At 41.9% G+C, this 17,236-nt stretch overlaps 1 protein-coding gene across 1 annotated transcript in view; it reads right to left on the reverse strand.

Annotated features, from left to right (window-relative positions):
• Nucleotides 1-5,289: 5,289 nt before the first annotated feature.
• SFXN5 (sideroflexin 5) overlaps nt 5,290-17,236 on the reverse strand; it is a 367,837-nt gene continuing 355,890 nt past the window's right edge. The window contains exon 14 of the mRNA XM_073611062.1: nt 5,290-14,506. Within this exon, the coding sequence (XP_073467163.1) occupies nt 14,429-14,506 (78 nt within the window). The 3' untranslated portion in view covers nt 5,290-14,428. The remainder of the gene's footprint in view (nt 14,507-17,236) is intronic.

Raw genomic sequence — 17,236 nt, forward strand, 5'->3', positions numbered from 1 at the left:
GGGTGGGTTGGATCCATGTCCTCCGACATGTCGCGTTATGGTGAGACGGTGAAGTGATGGAAGCGTGGAACCATTTTTTTTTTCTTATGGGGGAGACTATTTAAAGATTCTAAATACAACCCCAATTTGTGGCTATGATTTTATATGTTGGGGACAGGTTTGTTTCAATCTAGCCATGTTGTATGATGTAACATGTCCCTACATTATCATTATTACATATCACTCATTCCCTCTTGGTTTTTTTCCATTAATTAATGCACAAAGAAATCAATTACATTCGGTTCATGGGTCTATAGCTAATTATAGTGCCGGAATAATATCATTATCAGCTGCTCTCAATTCCCCATCCTACAAACTGAGGTAAGAGGGCCTGTTGTTTTCGGTCTCTCCAGCCTCATTACTCAGGGCAGAATAATTAATTAGCAATTAATGGAATGTGCACAGGCCTGTCATTTGCCTCCCATTAATTTCATCCCTCTACTGATCCAGGTAGTGTTTCTTGGCCCTGCAGTAAGTGATTTTTAACAATGTCACTAGCCGTTATCAATGTGTAATAATATTCTGGTCCTACTATGCCCTACTGGGACACCCCGGCCTTGTATATAACGAGAAAGGCTAGCAATGTTGACTTTCATCACGGTGGATGTAGATAATTACACTTAATGGTCTTCATTTCAAACATTGCTTTTGATTATAAGGCTGTCCCTGAATTCCTAGTGAGTGACAACAAATGTGTTGGAAAATGCTCCTTGAAAACAGTTCCCACCCTTCCCTTTGTCATAGAGCAAAGGAATGGATCACTTTTTCAGAGATGAGCATTTGAGTATCATGAGTAGACCCCATGACTTTGGGCTAGCAACATCACCTGTACTTGAAGCTATCGGTACCACTCTTAGGCTGGCCATATATGTTACAATTTCATTGAGAAATCAAACGTTCAATTCCCATATCGCAGACAGTCACCTAATACTCTGCTTTAGATTTCTCATCACTGCTGTACCTACCGAAGGATGCTAGCTCCAAACAGTCCAAGACCAGCTGAAGATTATAATGGAAATAAAGGAGTGGAGCTGCTCAACTTGTAAGAGTCCATATGACTAAGATCCAGATGGAGTGAAAACACGTAAGCGGGGAGCAGGTGGATTCATCTTGTATCGGGTAACATTTATAAACCTACATTGGACTCTTAGATGAGTGGCTCCACTCCTATTCTTTTGATTCCCATAGCAATCAAGGACATAAAATGGTGGTTTCAATTGACTGTCCAGAGATGGGATTAAAATGAACCGAAAGCAGCAGAAAAATAATTTTGCTGTAGTTTTTTCCTGTTTCAATTCAATTTCGATCGATGAATCCTTCAATTAATAGTATTGAAGCTGTTGATTTATTGCCCAGTTTCAGCTTCACAACTGACCAAATTGTGGTGGTCAATCCAACTCATGTGTGGTAGGTACCTTGGTTTCCATTCCAATTTTTTCCCATTGGCTTGGAAATTCTTACAACCAACTCAAATTTGCTGTATATGGCCAGCATTATACTACACATAGATTGTCCTACAGGTTAGACATGTTGGATTTCCACTGGGGTTATGGCAGCAGTTCGTAAAATCAAACACACCAAACTTGTGTGCACAGTGGAGTCCCGGGGAATTTTTACCTAACACAACATACATGAGGGGGAAGTGTAGGATTTGTGTTCCTAAAGTAATAGCTGAGGTACTTTCTCTCACATACAGTCCGATGCAAAAAAAAAAAAACGCTTGTAGTAGTTCATAATAATCAACAAATCCAAACATGCCTTGAAAGTTTGAATGTTATTGGTGATGCAGGAAGTAAGCTCCCAATGACCCTCTGGGGTGTCCTCTAAATTCTGTCTGCAGCAGATTACAGAGAAGTCAGGGAAACTAAATGGGTTTTCTTGTTTTAGCACATATCCAAGGTTTACTGGACAGCGCTGGTAGCTCACTCATTGGTTTCATGGGTTGCCTAGAATTGCTCTTAAAGAGTATATAAACCCAAAATGTCATATTCCTGCTATGTGCCTGCTGTACCATGTGCTTGTATGTAAAAGCATCCTGTTTTCTTTGTATTGCTTCCTTTATGTGAAATCCCTGGTGTTCCTGTTAGTCCCCTTGCTTTCCTTTTTAAAAACTGACCACACTAAAACCAGTAGAACACTCCATGGTCAGTTCTCTAGCTATGCTGGGAACTCGGTGTACTCTCCTCCAATGACAAGACTTGTCCTGACACCCCCCACCTGCAATGTCTTTCACTTCAGTGTGCTGCTGTTTCTCCTCCACCCAGCTCTTATGCAGCTGAGAACAGAGGGAATGTGATCACTTAAAAAAAGGGGGGGGGGAAGGTATTTATGTTTTTTTTTTAATATCTATACACAAATTTCATTTATGTTTTAAACTTAATGAGTTGTTTTACAAGGTGAGGGTTTGCATATACTTTAAATACTTCGTGCTCTACAGAACTAGTAGTACAATCTCTGCAGATCCAGAGGACAAAGTTTCATGAAATCGGGAATTGTGAAGGGGGAGGTAGGCATCATGTCCCAGATCCTCCTTACTAAAGTTCTTGTCTAATATAAGGTTCCTGAACTTATATGGGGCAGGGTGGCTTCCATGCAGCTTTATGAAGTTGTTCACGTATGTTAGATGAACGATGATGCAGAACACATATGGTTTTTGTTGTATAGGAATAATCATGCAAAATTAACTTAGACTATGTAAATCCATAGCCGGATTGCCGTTCTTAGAAGATGATCTTGTATGAATGTCTATGTGGAATATGTCATAATCACAAAGGGGATTGATGTTTAAAGTCCTTCTAGAGAAGAGGAAATGTGGTTTTCTCAGGTGTAAACTTTGCAGACATTGTTGTTGCTTAATTTTTGATAGTATGTAATGGAAAAAAAGAGTCCTTTTTAATTGTATACTTTACTACTTCTTCTAGTATAAATGGTCATCTAGTTAATGTATGCAGTTTGTATCAGGTTGATGGACAGCCGAAATTCCAGGGGCAGTACAAAGTGGGGGATTATTGAATAGCCGAATGACTGGGATGCCGATCTCTGTTTCGTTTGACCAAAGGCCACTTGATGCTTAAGAAACACATTGGGTGAGGATTTTACCTCTAACTTTGTCAAAGGAAAAAATTCATAAGTCGCACATCATAAAGCAGACCCATGTGCATGAAGTGAGATGAATGGCAGCCTTAGCCCAGGCTTCAGCCGGGCCACGTCCTAACACATTTTGCTACCCCCTTGGAGCTCAAGCCCCATGATTAAGCTCCAAAGGGCGGAGCGAAGCGTGTTGGGGGCGGGGCCTGGTTGGAGTCTGGGCTAAGGCTGCTATTCATCTCATTTCATGCACATGGGTCTGCTTCATGATATGCGGCTTATGGATCTTTTCCTTTGACGTTGCGGTAGCTTGAAGCTAGGACGAGCTCCCTGTGCCTGCCTTCATTCACAGTGGTCTAGTTGGACCTCTACCTGAGTGGCACCTACATTTTGTCTTTTTACCTTCAACCTTGCCATGTATAAATGATATTAACACAGAAATCCTCTCTTTTTTTTCAGAAATATGTTAAGGGTTTAGTTTTAGTTTTGGGCTTCTGTGTCATCTTTGTGCGATCCCTTGTTATGTTATATTATCTATACAAAACAGAGTCGTGCTTAAAAAGATATTATGAATCTCACAACATAATATAAAAAAAAAAAAAACATAAGCAAAAAGTCTCCTTCAAGTGATAAAACTAAATAAAAAAAGCAATTGATCTCACAGAAATGCTTCACACGTGGTTCTCAATCAAGGTAACACACAGTCAATAGACCAACCACCAAAGACACCACCACCTTAGATATGGAAGAAATGCCTGCTTACCAGCAGTACTGGACCTCTTTATTATAAAAAGGCCAGTAATGCCGCGTACACACGGTCAGACTTTCTGACGGGAAATGTTGGATGTGAGCTTGTTGGCTGAAAGTCCAACTGTGTTTATGCTCCAACGAACATTTGTCGGCAGACTTTCCGCCAACAAATGTTGGCTAGCAGGTTCTCAAATTTTCCGCCAACAAAACTTTGTTGTCGGACTTTGCGATCGTGTGTACACAAGTCCGTCGCACAAAAGTTCACGCATGCTCAGAATCAAGTATGAGCCGGAAGTGCTCGGTCTTGTAAAACTAGCGCTCGTAATGGAGACATCAGGTATGTCTTGTACGTCACTACGTTCGTAATTGTTGGCCAACATTTGTTTGACCGTGTGTATGCAAGACAAGTTGGAGCCAACAACCTTCGAAGAAAAATCCACGTTTTTTTTTATCGGTAAGTCCGATCGTGTGTACGAGGCATAACATTTTTGGCTGATTACCCGGCCAGGGCCTTTGAATGATGTTCCAGCCGATGCTTGATGGACCTTTAAGAAGAATCCTCCCACCGGGGTGTCCATGGTGTCACACTCAAAGATAAGAAATGCACTTCCAGACTGGAGATATTGGCTGCAGAGGGGGCTCTAGAAACCTAATCAAAGTGTTCCAAAATGCTTTGTGTACAGGTTTGCAGAACAGGATGCTCTGCAGACATTTGCAAGCTGTGCTGCACCATGGACATTTACCTCAGATGAAGCACCTTTTTAAGCGTGACTCTGTTTTGTATAAATGTCTGTTTATGTGTTGATATCTCACAGTAGAGTTGCTGCTCATTTCTCTCTGTTGATTTTAATATGTTCAATTTAAAGCGCTTTTTTTTCCCCCCATATAAAATGAATGTTAAAATATCTGTCCGGGCAAAAAAAAAAATACATTCAGCACATCTTTGTAATATACGGACATTTCACCATGGTGTATCCCTTTAAAAGTGCTAGAAATACAGAAAAATAACTGTTGATCTGCCATAAATTAGGTGTGCTCCTAACTTCCTGTTTAGGCCAACACAGTGCCTTTCCTGCTCTGAAATCGCACCGGCATTCTCAGCCCCGCCTGCTGGACTACAGAACTCCGCTTATCCCCAACACACTGTCCCTCCCTGCATGCATATAATCCTGATGCTTTTTACTCCAAAAAGCCAGCCCACACAGAGTGTAGAGAAAAGGCTCTTGGGAGATGTAGTTCTCGGGGGGCGTGTCTATATTAGTAAGAACTGACCTCCCAGCAGCACCCTATTCAATAATTGTATAAGCCTGGAAACTATGTCACGGGGAGTAATAAAAGCAATTTATCATTATAGGGACGATATAGGAGAAAAATAAGTTTGGAACATGAGGAAGGTTTGGAAGCAAATGTCGGTCATGCTTATAAAAATCCTTTAATAAACAGTGGGCAACCTGGACTTGCATATAGGAGATGCATAAGGAGAATATTTTAGGTGAGCCTGAAAGTGATTCTCAGTTTAGACTTCAGAGGAAGGGTGCACAATTTGAAGAACAATCTAACTGTCCTCAACCATCACGAGTAGGTTAATTTTGACCCTTTTCACACTGAAAGTGGTTTTCAGGCGTTTTAGCGCTAGAAATAGCACCTGGAATATGTCTCCCATGTGTGAAAGCCTTATGCCCTGTATACATGGTCAGATTTTCCGACGGAAAATGTGTGATAGGACCTTGTTGTTGGAAATTCCGACCGTGTGTAGGCTACATCACACATTTTCCATCGGAATTTCTGACACACAAAGTTTGAGAGCAGGCTATAAAATTTTCCGACAACAAAATCCGTTGTCCGAAATTCCGATCGTGTGTACACAAATCCGACGCACAAAGTGCCACACATGCTCAGAATAAATTAAGAGACGAAAGCTATTGGCTACTGCCCCATTTATAGTCCCGACGTACGTGTTTTACGTCACCGCGCTTAGAACGATCGGATTTTCCGACAACTTTGCGTGACCGTGTGTATGCAAGACAAGTTTGAGCCAACATCCGTCAGAAAAAATCCATGGATTTTGTTGTCGGAATGTCCGATCAATGTCCGACCGTGTGTACGGGGCATTAGTGCTTTCACACTGGGGCGGTGCGCTTGCAGGATGTTTCAAAAAGTCCTGCAAGCAGCATCTTTGGGGCGATTTTGGGAGCGCTCCCAAACAGCCCCTGCCCATTGGAATGCATGGGCAGCGCTTCCGAAGCGCCTGAAAAGCAATTTGGAAGCGCCGCAACACTGGCGGTTTTAACCCTTTCTTCGGCCGCTAACGGGGGTTAAAAGCACCTATGGTAAAGCGGCGCTTTACCGCTAATGCGGCTGCAGCTACAGTGTGGAAGTAGCCTTACTAAATCTGGTGCAGCTCTGCATAGAAACCAATCAGCTGTCAGTTTTTTTTTTGTCAAAGCTTAACTGAACAATCCTAAGTTAGAAGCTGATTGGCTACCATGTACAGCTGCACCAGATTTTGCACTTTCTGGTTTTAGTAAATCAACCCCTATGTTCCCATGAACTCAAATATGTGGTTTGGTTAAACACTCCAGTTTATATCAATTGAGAGAGAAGGGTGGAGGAGATAAAAAGCTGCCAGTATCACTTATCTCTGCAACTTAAAGGGTTTCCAACCTAACACTTCTTTCCTACACTGGTGGGATGGGGTCCTCATTGCCCCATCTGGCCAAGAATGACCATAATGAGTCATTGTCATCTCAGGTTCATGTGCAGCTCCAGAGCAGAGGTGTCAAACTTCATTTCATCGCTGGTAACATCAGCAGCATGGTTGCCCTCAAAAGGCTGGTTGTAGCTGGGGCGCACTACATACAGAGTAAAGAGTTCAGGGTTGCACTATGTACAAAGTGCAGTTCCAGGGGTGCCCTATGCACAGAGCGCAGCGTTCAGGGTTACACTATGAACGGAGTGCAGGTTTTAGGGGTGCGTTACGTACAGAGTGCAGGGTTCAGGATCGTATTACGTACAGAGTTTGGGGTACTCTATGTACAGAGTGCAGGATTTAGGGGTGTGCTATGCATTGTGTGCAACCCCATTTCCCCTGCCATGTTCTGTCTGCAAAACTGGGTGTGAGGGCCACATGACAAGGCCTTGAGAGCTGCATTCGGCCCGTAGGCCTTCTGTTTGCTATATGTGCTCTAGAGCTAACTGAAAGGAATTCTGGTTCTGGATGACCATCCTTGGTTAATTTCAGCAATAATGAGTGATCCTGTATTTTTGGTTTTGTGGATTGCAGAGGTTTTCAAGCTTGCAGTAAATGAGATCTGCAATAAAGGGCTGAGAGAGAAAGCCAGGTAGGTCATATTTTATAACTTATTCTGTAAAGTGATTAAGTCTAATGGACAGCAATAAGGGGAAGTAGAGCACCAGTAGAAAAAAAATCCTGCTATCAATACTGATAATGTAACCACTTTGGCTGCCTGTTGAGTGGTAAAGTGCTGTCAGAGGTAAGGAGCAAGTGGGCAGTGCTGGAATATGGGGAGACTCAACAAAATTAGAAGCCAGGTCTGGCTAAAGCAGATCACACATCTATTTCCTATGCCACCTCATAAATGTTGAGCAATCTGCTTAGATGTAGTCACGGGTGTCTTAAAAGAGGTCAATGGTGACCAAAAAAATCACTTCTAGACTTCCTCTGAGTAGACTGCAATGCATGAGCCACCTTGCCAAGACAGAAAGGGAAAATATATTCCACTCCTTAGAGATGGCATAGGTCACTTGGAACCCATTGCTCCTTAGCCTGCCAGTTATTTCTTTTCTTTATTAACAGGTAAAAGGTCTCTTATGGTGATGCTGTGGAAAGAACCTGGTTTTGGGGTCTGGATCATAAAACCTTGACATATCCTCCCTTTGGAGCTGGGCAAATGAAGATAGTCATTGTTGCGGCACATTTCTTGTTAAATTCACAGTAAGTTTATCATGTAATCATTATAATGTCATTCTTATTGATGAGATATTGTTAAAATAATCTTTCTCATAGATTTTCTGCCATTAGTTTACATCATATCTGATTAAAAACACAACACAATACAATCATGCTTGCTGGCTTACCATGGAAACTCAGCCTTCCAACATACTTCATAAGAACCTCTACCGATAACGCTGAAATTATTGCTAAAAGATGAGCTCTTGCAGGTATGTTGTTGTTAATAATTAATTAACTAATATTAATATTCAATTGTTGGAATGCGATTAGCCTCCTATGGTGAAGGGTTTGGTCACAAGAGAAGTCCTATACCGGCATGTCCAACGCTACACAAACCCAACAGTGTAATGTATAATCAGACACGGCCAGTAAGAAGAGACCCAAAGTCTCCCAAAAGGGATATAATAAAATGGAGCTCAATGAGGAGCATATGAAAGATTCACCAATAATAAGACATGTTATGGAGCACCAGTGAGCTAAAGCACAATAGCACATTAAAAAATTGTGTAGCTCAAAGGGCAAAAATGAGACATGAACTTTTGGAAAATGATGAGACACGCCTCCATTAGGAACAGGGCTCACCCCAGTCAGATATGGAAAGCAATGACTAAAAAAATGTAAGGAGAGAAAAAAAATATGGCACAGCTAAAATGAGATATGTCCCAGAGAATTATGATGAGATATGACTGAATCACATATTCTAAAATGGCCTACAGAAAAATGGTTTGAGGAGGCACAGACAGATCCTGTGGAGCATAATAAGACATGCAACTCCAATTACAAATAAGCTGGGACGTTGTGTAAAATCTACATAAAAACAGAATGCAGTGATTTGCAAATGTCATAAACCCATATTTTATTCACAGTGGAAAATAGAAAACATATCAAATGTTTAATCTGAGAAAATGTATCATTTTAAGAAAAAATAAGGTAACTTTAAAAATGAAGGCAGCAACAGGTCTCAAAAAAAGTTGGGTCAGGGCCATGTTTACCACAGTGTAGCATCCCCTCTTCTTTTAACTACACTCTGTAAGCATGTGGGAACTGAGGAGACCGGTAGCTGGGGTTTTAAAAGAGGAATGTTGTCCCATTTTTACCTGATGTAGGATTCTAGCTGTTCAATAGTCCTTGATATTCTTTGTCGTATTTTACGTTTCAAGATGCGCCAAATATTTTCAACTGGGAAAGGTTCAGACTGCAGGCAGACCAGTTAAGCACCTGGACTTTTTTTTACTACAAAGCCAAGCTGCTGTCATAGATGCTGTATGCGATTTAGCATTGTCCTGCTGAAATATGCAAGGCCTTCTCTGAAAGACGTTGTCTGGATGGGATTGTATCAGTGGCGGCTCACCCATACTGGGCGCTGCCCCCACTAATCCATGCGTCCAGCTCCTAAACTACATGCAGGGTGCCAGACGCATTGATTTCAATGTTTCTTTTTTCGAAGCACGTGATTAGAGCTGGAGACTCTAATTGGCTTCAAAAAGGGTGGGCTCAATGCCCAGTGCACTTGTGTGACAATAGCGAATTAATATTCGCTATTGTCTTCCTGATCCTCCTCCTGGCCAAGAATTGGACCCGATTGGCCGAGAGGAGATGCGACCGTATTGGCCGCCGAGGAGGAGTCGCCGCAGGGTAAGGGGAGATGCAGGGACAAATTGGAAGCTGCCTGTGACTTAGATGGGGTAAGTGCGGGGCTGGTGGGCAGACAGACGAGCGAGCAACGGGGGATAGGACTGGTGGGATCGACTGACTGGGGGGGGGGTTGGCGGGTGGTTTGTTTGCCGCCTGGATCATATGCTACTCTAAAACCTGGATGAATCTTTCAGCATCGATGATGCCTTTCCAGATATGCAAGCTGACCATTCCATATGCACTAATGCACCCGCATACCATCAGAGATGCTGGCTTTTGAAATGAGCGTTGATAACAAGACGGAAGGTCCCTCTCCTCATTAGTCCAGAGGACACGGCGCTCGTGGTTACCAAAAAGAACGCCAAAATTTCGATTAGTCTGACCACATAATGGTTTTCCACTTAGCAACAAACCATTTTTAATGAGTTTTGGTCCAAATATAGTGGTGTTTCTGGATCATGTTCCGATATGGCTTCTTCTTTGCATTAAAGAGCTCTACCTTGCATCTTTGGATGGCATGGTGAACTGTGTTCACAGACAATTATTTTTTTTTTTAAAGTATTCCTAAGCAGTTTCTGAGGGCCTCCAATATTATATTTAGGCCTTGTCCCTTGCGCACAGAGATTTCTCTAGATTCTCAAAATCTTTTGATCATATATCATGATATATTTAAAGTCTTTGCAATTTTACATAGAGAAACATTATTCTGAAATTGTTCAACAATTTTTATATGCAGTTTTTCACAGATTGGTGAGCCTCTGCCCATCTTTACTTCTGAGACATTCTGACTCTCTTAGATGCTTTTTATTTACCCAGTCATGTTACTGACCTGTTGCCAATTAAACTAATTAGTTGCAAAATGTTCTTCCAGCTCTTTATTGTTAGTACCACTTATGCAGCGTACACACGGTCGGACTTTTTGAACGGACTTGTCCGACGGACCAAATCCGGCAGACAATCCGATCGTGTGTGGGCTTCACCGGACCTTCAGCGGACTTTTCCAGTCGCAAATCTGACAGACTTTAGATTTGGAACATGCTTCAAATCTTTACATCGTAACTCCACTGGACCCAGAAATCCGCTCATCTGTATGCTAGTCTGACGGACAAAAACCGACGCTAGGGCAGCTATTGGCTACTGGCTATCAACTTCCTTATTTTAGTCCGGTGTACCTCATCACGTACGAATCCATCAGACTTTGGTGTGATCGTGTGTAGGCAAGTCCATTCTTTAAAAAGTCCGTCGGAAGTCCGTCAAAAGTCCGTCGAAAATTCGCTGGAAAGTCCGCTGGAAAGTCTGTCGGACAAGTCCGGTCGAAAAGTCCGCCCGTGTGTACGCGGCCTTACTTTGCCAGTTTGTTGTTGCCCTAACTTTTTTGAGAAGTGTTGCTGCCATCAGTTTCAAAATGACCTTCTTTTTATTTCTTAAACTGGTACATTTTCTCAGTTTAAACATTTGATATGTTTTCTATTTTCTTCTGTGAATAAAATATGGGTTTATAAAATTTGCAAATCATTGCATTCTGTTTTTAAGTAGACTTTACACAGCGACCTAACATTTTTAAAATTGGGGTTTTAGCAGAGAGAGATAGGATGGGATATAACCCTGTGGAGTATGAGGAAATATAACCCTGTGGAGTAGGGCGGGATATAACCTTGTGGAATATGAGGAGATATGGCACAGACAGATAGGATGATAGATAAACCCAGTAGAGTATGAGGATATATGGCACAATCAGATGGGATGGAATATAACAAAGTGGAGGACATAGAGATATGGCACAGACAGATAGGATAAGATAGAATCAAGATGAGGAGATCTTGAACAGGCAGAAGGATGGCACATAACCCAGTGGAGGAAGAGGAGATTTGGTATAGTCAATTGGGATGGCACATAACCCAGTGGAAGATGTATGGTATAATCAGATTGTATGTGAAATAATCCATTGCAGGTTGGATATATATGGTATAGCCAGATGGGATGGGAAATAACCCAGTGGATGATGAGGATGTATAGTACAGTAAGATGGGATGGGAAATAACTCAATGGATGATGAGGATGTATGGTACAGTAAGATGGGATGGGAAATAACCCAGTGGAGGATGGAGAGATATGGCACAGACAGATAGGATGGGGTATGATACAGATAAACAGGATGGGATATAAACCAATGGAGTATGGCAATAAACAATAGACAGATGGAATGTGAAACAACCCAGTGGAGGATAGGGAGGATATGGCACAGACAGATAGAATTGGGTATGGTACAGTTAAACAGGATGGGATATAAACTAGTTGAGTATGGGCATATATGATGCAGTCAGATGAGATGCGAAACAACCCACCGGAGAATAGGAGATTTGGCCGCGTCACAGAAGGGATGGGGAATAACCCAGTGGAGGATGAAGAGATATGTCACAGACAGATAGGATGGGGTATGTTATAGGTAGATATGATTGGATATAAAGCAGTGGAGTACAGCTATATATGATACAGTCAGATGGGAAACAACCCATTGGAGAATAGGAGATATGACCAAGTCAGAAGGGATGGGAAATAACCCAGAGGAGAATAGGAGATATGGTACAGTCAGATGGGATGGCAAATAACCCAGTGGAGGATGGAGAGATATGGCACAGACAGATAGGATGGGGTATGATACAGATAAACAGGATGGGATATAAACCAATGGAGTATGGCAATAAACGATAGACAGATGGAATGTGAAACAACCCAGTGGAGGATAGGGAGGATATGGCACAGACAGAATGAATTGGGTATGGTACAGTTAAACAGGATGGGATATAAACTAGTTGAGTATGGGCATATATGATGCAGTCAGATGAGATGCGAAACAACCCACTGGAGAATAGGAGATATGGCCGCGTCACAGAAGGGATGGGGAATAACCCAGTGGAGGATGAAGAGATATGTCACAGACAGATAGGATGGGGTATGTTATAGGTAGATATGATTGGATATAAAGCAGTGGAGTATGGCTATATATGATACAGTCAGATGGGAAACAACCCATTGGAGAATAGAAGATATGACCAAGTCAGAAGGGATGGGAAATAACCCAGAGGAGAATAGGAGATATGGTACAGTCAGATGGGATGGCAAATAACCCAGTGGGGGATGAGAAGATATGGCACAGATAGATAGGATGGGATACAGCCAAGTAAAATACAATAGGATAGTACCCAGTAGAACATGACAAGAAATGGCTCAGTTACACAAGATGAGATACAATACAAATCCGTGAAATATAAAAGAACATTGAAAAGTAATAAAGTGAAAAAGAACAGTATGAGACAGCATAGTAGAATATGGAATGACATGGCCTTGTTACATTAGCCAAGATACGACCCAGAGGGATGAGACAAAAATAATATGCTATATGGCCAAAAGTATGTGGGTACTCCTTTAAAAATCTGGTCCAAAGAGACATGGTTTAAAGAGTCTCGTAAGGCGGAACTCAAGTGGCCTGCACACAGCCCTGACTTAAATCAAAATGAACACCCATGGATAGACTTGAATGTTTATCATGAGCCAGCCTTCTCTTTTAACATCACTACCTAACCTTGCAAATGCTTTGCTAGCCAAAATAAGAACAAATTCCCACAGATACACTCAAATTCTGATGGCAAGCCTTCCCAGAAGTGTGGAGGCTGTTACAGCCACAAAGCGAGGAAACTCCATAAAAATGGCAGGTCAGGTGTTCACAAACTTTTGGCCATAAAGTGCATGATGGGACAAGCCCCGTAATGTATTTTAAAACAGGATGTAGTCATATAGAGAATACGGGGTTTAGTGGAGAAGCGAGTCAAAGCCCCATAACAAAATGAGACAAAATCATCAAATAAAATATTCTGCATTGTAGATATACAGTAGATATATGAAAACGATTCAAATTGAGCAGTTGGTGTCCAGAGCTTTCCAAGGTCTGGATGGGTCCCCAAGAATGAATATGACTTGCAATAAAGACAACGTGACCTGAGGTGTCCTTCTGTGAGTAGGTTTTGTACACAACAGACCCAGATGTGCACATGATTTCCAGAAAGACCTACTAGAAGTATAGGACATCTTCAAATACTCCACAAAATATACTGTACCAACTCTGTGATAAATGTGGACTGAGTAATTTTAAAGAACCTAGAAGATAATTCCCCTTTACCTTCCACGTTTACAGCTATAGTAAGTGATCCCAACATGACTGTGAAACCCCCTCTGAGTCTGGACTCCACCAAAATGCACTATTCTGACAAAACTACTAAAATCTGTGAACCTGAGATCTAGAAGAATGACACAAGGCCAGGCCTACAAATCTGTGTCATTCGTTAGTGTTGTAAAATCTGATGATAGACACAAAGCTGGGTCATGTGACATCAACTGATGTTAATGAAAGAGGGTCACCTTCATTAAACCCCACCGGGTGCAGTAAAAACAGGACAGGGACATGTGAGATCAAGCTTTGCCTAAAAAAACAGGACCTAGTTGTGCGACATCCACCTGTGTCTAATGGTCACAGGAGCGAGACAGGTGACATCATTTGTTGCCATATGGCTTTAGACTATTTCCAACAAGATCAAAACCGGGCCGTGTGGCGTCAGTCAACATGTTTTGGACATTAAACTGGGTCTGCAGGCTTGGCACGTGGGTAGATTCACTCTTCATGCAGTAATGGTGGGTTATGTATTCTTCATCTGAAGCCTAAAGATGTTGATGCCACATTTGTGCAGCTTCTTGTCCCCCCTGCAGGGATGCTAAACCTTGAATGTGGCGTGTCTACTAGTCTGGTGAGGTGACAGTGGAGTGAAGGTGTGAAAATTTCCCAGCTGTCAGGAAAGAAAAGTACAGGTGCCCTTGTCTTATCCCCCGCTCCACGCTGAGTGACTAGGGGGCTCTTCCTCGCTGCTCCGTGCTGAGGTGATGGATTTTGGCTTACAATCCTTTGTTGTAGACCACCGTGTGGCAGGTGGTGTTCTTTGCGATCTCTGGCTCAAGTCGAGAGGTCTCAATCTGTGAAGGATTCAAAGAGAAAAGTTACCGTCAGGCAACTGTTAGAAAGCATACTGTACATGTAAAACTTTGCAGAACAGTGCAACACAAAATTTGCTGGTATACAAGAACAGATCATATTCTTAGAAAAATGTGAGAAACATGAGGACACCAAATACACCGCTCAGGTCTGCTAACATCAAATGTTTACTTGGCTTTGCTGTTTTATTCCTAAAAATTATTGTGTACCACCACCCAATGCTCAACAATCTCACTTTTGCGCCACCGATATAAAAAAAAAATAATAAGGAAATTACAATGAATCTAAATACAGCGAGGGGAAAATAGTATTTGATCCCCTGTTGATTTTGTACGTTTGCCCCACTGACAAAGAAATTACCAGTCTATAATTTTAATGGTAGGTTTATTAGAACGGTGAGAGACAGAATAACAAAAATATCTAGAAAAATGCATTTCAAAAAAGTTATAAATTGATTTGCATTTTAATGAGCGAAATAAGTATTTGACCCCTTCGCAAAACATGACTTAGTACTTGGTGGCAAAACCCTTGTTGGCAATCACAGAGGTCAGACGTTTCTTGTAGTTGGCCACCAGGTTTGCACACATCTCAGGAGGGATTTTCTCCCACTCCTCTTTGCAGATCCTCTCCAAGTCATTAGGGTTTTTAAGGATGTCATTTGGCAACTCGAACCTTCAGCTCCCTCCACATAATTTCTATGGGATTAAGGTCTGGAGACTGGCTAGGCCACTCCAGCACATCAATGTGCTTCTTCTTGAGCCACTCCTTTGTTGCCTTTGTTCCCATCTACGACTCATTTTCAATGCCCTGGCTGAGGGAAGGAGGTACTCATCCAAGATTTGATGGTACATGGCCCCGTCCATCATCCCTTTGATGCGGTGAAATTGTCCTGTCCCCTTTGCAGAAAAACACCCCAGAAGCATAATGTTTTCACCTCCATGTCTGATGATGGGGATGGCGTTCTTGGGGTCATAGGCAGCAATCCTCCACCTCCACACACGGCGAGTTGAGTTGATGCCAAAGAGCTTGATTTTGGTCTCATCTGACCACAACACTTTCACCCAGTTCTCCTCTGAATCATTCAGATGTTCATTAGCAAACTTCAGTTGGACCTGTACATGTGCTTTCTTGAGCATTGGGAACTTGCGGGAGCGCTGCAGGATTTCAGTCCTTCACAGGTTAGTGGGTTACCAATTGTTTTCATGGCGACTATGGTCCCAGCTGCCTGGACCGATTCCTCACCATTCTCATGATCATTGAAACTCCACGAAATGAGATCTTGCATGGACCCCCAGACCGAGGGAGATTGAGTTATTTTGTGTTTCTTCCATTTGCTAATAATTGCATCAACTGTTCTCACCCTCTCACCAAGCTGCTTGGCGATAATCTTGTAGCCCATTCCAGCCTTGTGTCGATCTACAATCTTGTCCCTGACATCCTTGGACAGCTCTTTGGTCTTGGCCATGGTGGAAAGATTGGAATCTGATTGATTGCTTCTGTGGACAGGTGTCTTTTATACAGGTAACAAGCTGGGATTAGGTGCACTCCCTTTAAGAGAGTCCTCCTAATCTCAGCTTGTTTCCTGCATAGAAGACACCTGGGAGCCAGAAATCTAGCTGACTGATAGGGGATCAAATACTTATTTGACTCATTATAATGCAAATCAATTTTTAACTTTTTTGAAATGCGTTTTCTAGATATTTTTGTTCTTCTGTCTCTTGCTGGTAAAATAAACCTACCATTAAAATTATAGACTGATCATTTTTACAAAACGTTCAAAATCAGTGGGGGATCAAATACTTTTTTCCCCTCAGTGTATATTCACCCCTAGTAATAGAGTAAATAGCGATGCTATCTTAAATTAATCAGCAAATAAACATAAAAATAATCCAAATGCATAAAAAAATGAAAAACATCCAGTGTGGATCTAAAGTAAAAGGATATTCGTAACTAAAAGTTCACATATAAGAACATATAAAAGGACCCTGTGAAAATCTTCTTAGTACAGTGCAATCTTCACACCATACCTCATGTTCAAGTGTCACCAGATCCCGGTAGGACACTCACTCAGATTGAGTTGCCTCACATTCTCATGTTCAGCAAAATGCGCTTTGACTCTAATCAGTGTCCTCTACCATAGCAAAGTGTAATTTCTTCAGTGTTGTCATATGAAAAGATATATAAATAAAATATTTACAAAAATGTGAGGGGTGTACTCACTTTTGTGAGATACTGTATCTGAGCCCAATTTCGATCCAGCAATGTGCATAAGCGCAGCGACTCTCCCAGGTTACTCTCTTTTTTTTTCTATTATTATTAAATCTAATTGCCAAAAAGCAAGCCTAGAGCAAGCTGGCCACGGGTGCACTGTCAACACCACCAAAGACTCTTACAAGGATGATGGGTTTTTACATGTAACAGAAATGTATTAGCAATGACAAAAGCAACAAAACAGCAAAATCCCTGGACAAAGTCGTGATGACGAAACGTGTTTGGGACGAGGCTGTACGGCAACCGGAAGTGACGCAACACATTCTACCGGGAGTGACGGTGGTGTGACGGATCAGCGGTCAGGTGACGCAGAGTGTATTAGTCTGGCCATATTTATCCAGTCACGCTAACAACTTTATACATTTAAGGCTGTAAAGATTTATTGGCAGGTGAGTGTAATGTGAGATGGATGGGAAATAAAAAGGTATTTGCAAACACTA

This window comes from Aquarana catesbeiana, linkage group LG01 (genome assembly GCF_042186555.1).
Source record: "Aquarana catesbeiana isolate 2022-GZ linkage group LG01, ASM4218655v1, whole genome shotgun sequence".
Classification (NCBI taxonomy): Eukaryota; Metazoa; Chordata; class Amphibia; order Anura; family Ranidae; genus Aquarana; species Aquarana catesbeiana.